The sequence below is a fragment of the Rhagoletis pomonella genome, unplaced genomic scaffold, assembly GCF_013731165.1.
Source record: "Rhagoletis pomonella isolate Grant_MI unplaced genomic scaffold, Rhpom_1.0 Rhpom_scaffold_00012, whole genome shotgun sequence".
NCBI lineage: Eukaryota > Metazoa > Arthropoda > Insecta > Diptera > Tephritidae > Rhagoletis > Rhagoletis pomonella.
The window spans coordinates 22784373-22794382 of NW_023458566.1; the positions used below are offsets into that span (position 1 = coordinate 22784373).

Sequence of the window (10010 nt, forward strand, 5' to 3'; positions counted from 1 at the left end):
ATTTAACAGGTAATCGCTGGTTGGTTTCCATTTGGTCAGCTACGCCACACTTGCAGCCCCCTTTGGATTTTACTGAGCTAAAGGACGCCTCATATTTCGAACGATTCTACGTAAGTTTACGTTCCATAAACTTTGTTTAACATCATAGATACGTATGTATGTAGTTACGCGGGCCAGTATAACATGAGAAACGCCCGATTAAGGAAAAAAATATATACATATCGCACACGATCTTCAAAAGTGACACAACTCAAAATAACGCGTTCGTCAGAAAATGCGAAAAACTATTTCTTTGCACATGCTAATCGTATGGTTTCTTCAACAATACAAGCTCTGTGTACATTTTTAGTGTATAATTTCCAAAATGCCAAATTTTGAGTAGTGCCACTTTTGAAGATGGTGTGCGATATGTATGTAGATTCTTCATTTTTGTTATGGGTATTCATGGCAACGCGTCAATGCCACGTAACCGCGTAAATAGTTCGAATTTCCCATACAAAATGAAGTAAGTTTACGAAGTTTACATGGTTATGAGGCATTTACGCGTTTTGATGAATTGCCCTATTAACTTTATATAGCTCCTAAGTAAGATTGCACATATGCACATATCGTTACCTAATTTCACTTCAAACCTGCGTTTTTAAACCTTCACTAAAAATTTGAGTGTTCGTACCAAAAACAACGGAACTATGCAACTTTTTAAAAATTCTTAGCTGCATGCATGATTTTATTTTTAACAACAATTTAAATTTTTAAGCAAAAAACAAAACCGACTTTAAAATTGTTATTGAGCTTTGTACCAAGATTATTTTATTAGGAAAAATGGAAAAAGCAACAAAACCGACTTCAATTCTCATATAAAAATTTAAGATTAACGTTTATTTGTTCATGATTCATGATGGGATCTAAACCAAATTAGTATTGCTTCTCCTGAATTAAGGTAACGATATGTATGTATGCACATAGGGTGGCCCAAAATACCTAGGAAAATCAACTATTTTGATTTTTCCTGCTCTCACCCCCAAGAACTAGAGAATATCAACAATTAGGAGACACGTATTTTCTTATTTTGAAATGGGTTAATATTTACCCGTGCCGCCGGTGCTTTGAAGTTTACACGGGAAAATACATATTATCGTAGAATTGCTATAAAATCGTTAAACATCACTTTTTTTTGATCGAATAAGACTTTCCCTTCAGAAAACTTAAAAAAATAACACGAGCTTAAAAATTTTACTAAGTGTGTTTTAATAAGCCATAATCCTATCTGTCTGTAATATACAAAAATTAGTTATTTTATGTTTTCATAACCCCATCACTCACGAACAGCTCATTGGATGTGTTTATTTTTTTTTGCATTTTACTACATTTGAACATTTGGTATCACACATACTTTTGAGCCGCTTTACAAAGTAAGGTACGTAGAATGTAAAGCAGTCTCTCGGAGTAATTCGGCGCTAGGACATAACTAGGTAAGACGTCATCCGAGGTGTTCATTTCGTGCTTTACTAGTAGTTGACATTGATCATGTTGATAATTTTGGTACTAAAAGCTGAAAGAAAACGTGGATTACGTCGAAAAGTGCTTACATATTTTCCGAGTGGGATACTGCAGCATTGTTGTATGCAGTAAACAGTAAAAGCTTAGAGGACTAACCAACTATTTGTTAAAACTGTAAAGATTCAAAATATGACCTTTATGATACCTTGCGAACGCCCTTCATATCGTCGATGTTTTTGCAAAACAGCCCATCGACCAGATGCAAAACCGCCTAAATTGCCGCTGTGGAAAAAATGAGATTTGGTTTCCCCGAACTACAGGCATCGAGATTTATGCATCAATCGTACAATCGTTATGAAAACCAGATTTATAAAATAATAGCTGAGAATATAGCGCCTATCAAGGCACTGCCTGCAAAGAAAAACAGTTTTTTCGCTCTCTTGTTAAATTTGAGTGCCGTAAGATAGGCGGTTTTGCGATATACAACTATACCGACAGTATACAAACCCCTAATGAACTCCCTAAAAGAGCTGTACCTTAAAAAAACAAAAAACAGTCACTGGTACTGGGTGAACTTATTAAAATACTCCTATTTATTTCCTAATTCTTCTTCTAATTTGACACTACAATCGTTTGTCGGTTTGTGCAGGGCCCACAAAGCTTCTCCAATTGCCTCTCTCCTGTGCGTATTTGCTAATCCCGTGTGCAGACAGGTCCTTCCATTTTGTTCGTGGGCGCCCTTGCTTTCGCTGTCCACCCATGGGTGCGGAGTCGAAGGATGTTTTCACCGGAGCGTCGTCATTAATGTGTACAACATGTCCAAGCCATCCTTATCGCTGTATTTTTATGTGCTAATCATTCGTCATTCCATCTGCTTCTTCTCTCTTTATTGGCGCTGTAACCGCCTAAGCGATTTTGGCCGGGTCCAAAACAGCACGCCAGTAATTTCTCCTCTGTGCCAACTAACAACAATTGGAAATGCCAAGTGAAGCCAAGTCCTTCTCCACCTGGTCTTTCCAACGCAGAGAAGGCCTTCCTCTTCCTCTGTTACCAGCATCGCGGCCCAGGAGCGTTTCTGTCCATTCGAACGACATGGCCAAGTCAGCGGAGCCGCTGAATTTTAATTCGCTGCACTATGTCTTTATCGTTGTAAAGCTGAAACAGCTCATCGTTAAATCGTCTGCGGTATTCGCCATCGCCAACGCGTAAAGGTCCGTAAATCTTTCCCAGAACCTTTCTCTTGAAAACTCCAAGAGCCGCTTCATCATACATATGTTTTCATTGTCCATGCCTCCGCGTCATACACCAGCACAGGCATATTGAGTGGCTTATAGAGTGTGGTCTTTGTACGACGAGAGAGGAATTTCGTCAAAAAAAAGGGGTCTCATCCGAGGCTTTCTGAACTTTTTCATTGGGGGGGACTTCAACGTGGCGGGACCCAAACCCAGCGCACGCGAAGTTTTACGCCTTCTCACTTTAGCTCGCTCCCAAACGGGTGTTTGGTTGCTACCCAGAGGATACGTGTTCTTTGCACGAAACCATCCTCCAGGAGACATAGTCCACGTTTCTGTGCCATATAGAAGAACGGGTATGACGAGAGACTTGTAGAGCGTAATTTGCTCTCGTCGAGAGGGGGCTCTACTCTTCAATTGTCTACCGAGCCCAAAGTAGCATCTGTTGGCAATAGTTATTCTTCGTTTGATTTCCAGGCTGACGTTGTTGGTGATGTTTATACTGGATGCCAGGTAGGCAAAGTCCTTCACTCCTTCAAAGTTATAGCTGCCAACAGTGTCCCGCAACGTCTGGATTCTTTATATGTTGCTTTTTCTTGTCTGCATTCACCGCTAGACCAACCTTTTTAGTTTCTTTATCTAAACTGGAAAATGCTGCGGTTAAGTCCCTTTGCATACGCAAGCAACATCGTTCTTTTGCAAGCCGCCAATCTGAATCGCAGCGGCACTACATATTGCAAAATAACGATGTATTTCTTAAAACAGTCTTATTTAATTTTTTCATTTCATGTGTATAGCACAGTAGTGTCCTATTTTAATAAAAATCTGGTTCTATGATTCATTAAAATTTAAAATCTGGAAATAGCAGTTCCACAATCCCAGTTGTGGTGTAGTTCTGCCGTCGCCAAAATAATGTATCTACATAAGAATACGTAGTTGGTGATAAGCAGTGCGCTCAGACGTGTTTATGTTCGCTCCGTTTTAATTATCTTTTTGACTATGCTATCGCAAAAGAACAATATTTGCTCGCATTGCAGCAGGTTTATTAATATCGGATCTGCTGTATCGTGTAAATTTTGCCAATCAAAATATCATAAAACTTGTGCAAATTTAGAATTTCTTGATTCTTCTGATATTTTAATCAAATGCATTGTTTTTATCTGCAATAACTGCTTGAAAGTATCAGTAAATCTCATTGCTATGATCTCTCTCTTATCCAAAGAGCTAACTTTGTTGAAGTGCAAATTCGCTGAGCTTTCGCGCAGTAACAGTTGTCAAACGATTCCAGCTAATGCTGTCAGCCCAAATACGTGTTCGCGTGAGAGTAAGCGAGAATCAACTGCCAAGTCTACCAATAGTGCCTACAATCTTCGTTATCAAAAAAATATTACTTATAACACGAATGACATTGCCCAGCTAACAGACCTGCCCAGCTAATGATGTTGTTGCTGCCGCTGTTGATGCTCCCTCTGGTGATATGTCTTCTGCTACCGCTCTTGCTCCGAATGTGTTTGTTGATGTTGATGCTGGTACTCTTGCTTCAATAGCTGATGTTGATACTGGTACTCTTTCGGATGGTGCTCTCTCTTTGCCATCCACGTCTGCTCAATCTGCTGCTGCTCTCGTCTCAAATGGTGATACCGCTGACGATCAAAATATTTCTGGTTCTGCTTTAAATAATCAACTGATGCTGCGGCGCTTATGCTCCCCCACCCGAACTCTCTAAGTGGACTACAGTGGAAAATAAAAATAAAAAAAACGGTTAAGCCCAAGAAATTTGTTGTTGGGCGTAATGTGCCAACTGAGCTCGATGTAGGTGTTAAGAAGAAGTGGCTGCACATCTCGGCATTTAAATTTACTGTTAAAGTCGAAAATATTATATGTAGAAATTGATAATATTAAATCACAACCTTTCGTAGCCCCCTCCGTTGCTTTCGTTGTCCGTTTCATGTGAAAACTGCCAAATCTAATTACTTAAATTTCGCCCCTATTATAAGGGCCCTTACTGAGCTTATTTAGTAGCCTCGATTTAGATTTCGCTCTTCCTAGATCCCCATTTTTATCAAAGCTTGAATCCAATTATCTCTAATTATGTAGTTTAGTTTGTAAGCTTTATCTTTAGAGCTGATGTTGTACCTCTAGTCTGTAAGGTTTGTAACCATAGACTTAATAAAGAAGTGAAATGAAATGATTTATTAAAATTTAAGATCTGCTCTAAACTTGTAGTATTGTTTTAATTAGGCGTTTTATCTTAGGTTTACGGGCAAATTTTTTGTTGGTTGCGCGTCATGAAATCGTTTAAAACTATTTAACTTCGCCAAAAAAGCAAATCATCATCATTTTCAGTTAATATTTCATTATTTTTATTTTTTAGCCAAAACCACAAATATTTCGTGAAGACATTGAAGCGCAGGAAGTGCCCGTTCATCAGTCTTCTTCGCATATTGAACCACATTCGCATCAGTTGCAACAGCAGCGCCCACCACGTCCTGAAGGTCGCACTTTGCAGCAACAACAACAACGAGAGGAATACGTAGAGCTACAAAAGCGCGAAAGCGACATTTAAAACCAATTAACAATACGACATTTAAAGCACTTTTGCAAAAGAAAAAAAGAATGGCATTTATCTTGCTTTATCCAGCCGTAGCTGCTCTTGCTCTCTTCATTATCGGTGTTATTATTGTAATTTTACGATTTGGACCGCGTCTTTGTGGTTTGCGTCATCATGCGCTTCCCGATAATCACGAATGGGACGGAAAGAGCTATGAGCATGAGATCAGCTACGCCTAGGTAAGGTTCCTTCATACTGAACTCGTTATTGTCATGACTCAAATATGTGGAAACTTCTGCCGTATATTTTATCAAGTGAATCAAGGCAATATATGGTCGGTGTGAAAAGTTTTGATGTCATTAAAAATAATTGCTAACTCGAATACTACTTCTATAAAAAACTGCACAATTAATCTAGCAACTAAATTCCGCGATAAGAGGAATCACATTAAGAATTAGTACAAACTTACGGCAACATATCGTAATTTTTAAAAAGTGCCTTTTTAAAAACAAATTTATACTTTTATACGCATGCATAGTAAGTTCACATAACAATTTTAGGTTAAATTGAAACCCAAACTATTCCGTCCGAGTAATATTTAAAAAATCAGGAGCACTATTTACAATGCTCAAATAACCAATAGTTTGTAAACAGTTTTATAAACGCATGTTTTACGCAATGAAAACATTTTCTAATAAATGATACAAATTTACTCAGTGATTTTTTTAAATTATTTTGAATGACGAGAATGACAATCAAATATTTTATAAATTATCCAGTCACTTATGGTGTTTTCGTGTCTACCAAAAAATCTTGCCTTTTGATGGCCACCTTTTTTGTTGTGTTCGATTCTAAAACAAAGGCAAACGGGGAGAAAATTTTGTGATGTAATGTGGAACGATTTTCCGTCATCCCTTGTCAAATTTGGTTTGGAGACAAACCGGTTTCGGCGTTGTGCCATCTTCAGTGTCATTTTTCGAATTAATCAAAAAAGAGGTGAGCAGCTAATTTCTACCTGAGGATGTACTAGGGTTACCAGACGTACTGCTTTTGGGAGTAAACGTACTCCTTTTTATTGCAATGTACTCCCTTGTACTCAAAAAAAAAAAATATATGGAAATGTACTCCTTTATTAGCTTTGTACTTCTTTTGTAGTCCTTTTACCAGCTATTAATATTTTGTAATATAATATCTGTTGCACAGTTTTTTTTTATAGATTTTGCTAAAAAGTAGTTTATTGTTAATTATCCACAGATTTTACTTCAATTTTATTAATTTGTTTTTAAATTTTAACCTTCATTTGGGTTTACCGGCGTTAAACACTTTGGGAGAAAAGCTCAAGTCTTCGTCGGTTACTTATTGTACTCCTTTTTTATGCCATGTCCTGCTTTTTTCTATCGAAAATATAAATGTACTCCTTTCTCCGTTTCAAAATCTGGCAACCCTGGGATGTACACACAGAACTGAAACTACTGGTTGAATGAAGGAATATAATCCGCTGAGACGTACCTAACAGACAGACAAACAGAAACTATTCAGAACGAAAAATGACACTGAAGATGGCACAACACCGAAACCGGTTTGTCTCCAAACCAAATTTGGGACAAGAGATGACGGAAAATCGTTCCACATTACATTACACTCCTACCCTGTCGGAAACACCAACAACGAAACAGAAGAAAATTTTGTGTTCGTTTCTTAAAATGACACATTCTCTGCCCTTTGAAGCTTTGTCAGGGGAGAAGGTTGCTTTAAACGACAATATTATTAAAGGCGTGAGCTAAACAAGGACAAGGAGGCAAAAACATGCCCTTTCACAGGATTGTGTGTAACAGCAAACATATTTTGCATCGTGGAAGGGCAAAATTTTCTTGCCCGAGAGTTCGAAATCATTCGCCCTCAAAGAGGAAAATATCCAAATACAAGTAAGAATTTGCGAGTTTCATGAACAGCTGATAAATTTGTTCTCATTTTCGTTGTTGGTGTTTCCGACAGCGTAGAAGTATGATGTATTATGGAACGATTCTCCATCATCTCTTGTCAAAGGTCGGTTTCACACTGGAACATTTCTGCCACCAGAACAACTGTGTTTGTTGGCAAGAGAGGCAGTGCGGTGAGGTAAAGTTTCTCAAAAAGTTGTTCCAGTGGCAGTTTTGCTGCAGCGCACTATTACGTACGCAACTACAAATATGCCGCTACGTAAATTTCAAGCGCAAAGTTACAAATCCATTCAAACGTCCTATACGTATACACATTTTGTTATGCTGTTCTGCTACTTTTCATCCAGTGTGAAACCGTGAGAATAATTGTTCTATCATTCTAGTGTGAAACAGCCCAAACGCATAATCAGCGACGCCAACTCGTTTGAGGCGAATTTCTCAAAATTCCTGAAAAAATACCCCTATTTTCAATGGTATTCCCCCAAAAAACTATAAAACAAGACAAACAACAAAAAAAAAAACAGAAATATCTTGAATATATTGAGATAATAAGGACGAATTTTAATAATAATTCGTGCAACCCTGCGCTGAGTTGAACGCAAATGTTGAACGCAAAGTTGAACAATGCAAACACACTTTAACACCGTAATGAGACATTAGTTAGAATTTTATTCTCAATAGAAATGTTTTTATAAAAATCGTTTGTATAATGAATTCCCCAGAAATTGAAAGCCATTACCCGATTCCTCCGAGCAAATCAAATTCCATCAAAATCGGGGAATTGTTCCCGGTTGGCATCGCTGGGTACAACACTGACACCGGTTTGTCTCCAAACCAAATTCGCTGTTTATTCACAGCAATTTTCGAATAAAAATGGTATGTCCTATGTTATTATACATATAGTTAAATTAGTTTATTTTGTCAATTTCAACTGTAAGAACCCCATAAATAATTCCTTTATTAGTTTGAATTGCTTTCATCATCAAGCGATCAACTGTTTTTCTTACTGGCAAATTGTTGGAAGTAGGGATGTGTCGGGTATCAGGTAGATATTCGGAACCCGGCTTATCCGGCCGTTTTTCTGTTATCCGACTATCCGGCCGGATACTGGCTAAATTCTGAAAATTTTCTGCTTTCCATTATAGAAAATTCAATTTAAAAATCTAGTTCAGAAGTTTTTTTTTTTTAATTGTAATTAAATTTAATATTATGTATATAATTAACCATTATAGCTAAAAATGTATATATTTTTCATTATGAAAAGAAGCATTTCCTCATTATCGGCCAACACCTATTTCTATTTTCAACATTAATGCTACCCGATGCACTAAAAAGTCTTTTTGAGTTTACTGAGGAAGGTAGCGTGCAGAGATAATTCATTGCCAGAGTAAACAAATTTGGAAATTCTTTGCGACTATGCTTCCACCAAATTAAAGGATCTTCTTGTCTGAGTATAAGGGGTAGCTGTAAATATTTCTCCATTTCTAGATAGATGAGTAGGGGTAAGCACTGCGACCAATAGGTCTATTGTGCCCGGAGCCCCATTTCTAAATTCCTACCTTTTTTCTTGTACGGTCGCTGCTTTGTCTATCCATCGTTTGGCTATCAACATCACTAAAAAACTGGAATCAGCAACAGAGCCGTTGGTGATTTCCCCAAAGCATTGCAAAATATCCTGGTGAGCTTGCTCTTCAATAGAAGCTTTCTCAATTGTTGCAAGCATCAATTTTGATGGTGGTGTAGTGGTAAGCAGTGGGCGCTTCCACTCCTCAGCACCTGGGTTCAAGCCCTGGTCAAAGCACCATAGCCAAAAATTTAGAAAAAAAGGTTTTTTCAATTTTGAATAAATTACCTTTAATATTTACTGATTTATCAAAGATTTCGTATTTCTCCAAATGACCGTTATATGAGATGTGAGCGTGGTTATTTTCGGCCATTTGGTATGCTATAGCAAGGGTAACAACCGTGCCAAGTTTGGAAAAAATTGGTGCAGCGGTTACCAAGATATACACATGTAACCATAAGTGGGCGTGGCTACGCCCATTTTCCAAAAATTTATAATATTCTTATTTTTCGTCTAAAAATTATTGTAAATATAAATTTTGAGTGAATAATCTTCAGCAGTTACTAAAATATCGCTGTTTTCGTATTTCTGAAAATTACCGTTATATGGGAGGTAGGCGTGGTTATTGTCCGATTTTGTCCATTTTCAATACCATCCGTCCTACGTCCGAAAGAAGTGCACGTACCAAGTTTCGTTAAGATATCTCAATTTTTACTCAAGTTATCGTGTGCACAGACGGACGGACGGACAGACAGTCGCCGCTTAATTGATTTCTCTTTTCATTCTGATCATTTATGTATTCATTTGTCTATATCTCTCTAGATTCGTTTTGCCTGTTACAAACAAAGTTATAATACCCTTGTGCACAAGTGCGCTGGGATATAAAAATGCCGAAGCTAACCTTTTTGTAACTATATCGACAAAGTTTTTGGTCCATTGCTCCAACACCAACTTTGTATTTGTTGTAAGAGTTATAGCCTTTGGTTTCTTTTATCATCACTTCTTCTCTTATCACCAATTTCTTCAGGAATATGGGAGGCATAATGAAGTATTGGCATTCTGGTGGAAGACACCTTTTATTTCAGAGACATGTTCCAACGAACCCAAGCCCAAAATTCATCAAACGTACACAGCCGTTGACGGATACAAAAAAAGGTTAGGTTAGGTTATATTGGTTCCACGAGTCGGAGGAGAAGCTCGGCCAAACGCTAAGCGCCAATCTA

At 37.7% G+C, this 10010-nt stretch overlaps 2 protein-coding genes across 2 annotated transcripts in view; both read left to right on the forward strand.

The window, feature by feature from the left end:
* Positions 1 to 5995, forward strand: part of LOC118747645 — a 7418-nt gene extending 1423 nt beyond the window's left edge. The window contains exons 2-3 of the mRNA XM_036481694.1: positions 10 to 110; positions 5107 to 5995. Of these exons, the coding sequence (XP_036337587.1) occupies positions 10 to 110; positions 5107 to 5298 (293 nt within the window). The 3' untranslated portion in view covers positions 5299 to 5995. The remainder of the gene's footprint in view (positions 1 to 9; positions 111 to 5106) is intronic.
* LOC118748120 lies at positions 5229 to 5995 on the forward strand. Its single transcript, XM_036482434.1, has one exon. It carries the CDS (start codon positions 5349 to 5351, stop codon positions 5520 to 5522), a length of 174 nt encoding a protein of 57 aa, XP_036338327.1. The 5' UTR covers positions 5229 to 5348; the 3' UTR covers positions 5523 to 5995.
* Positions 5996 to 10010: the final 4015 nt, after the last annotated feature.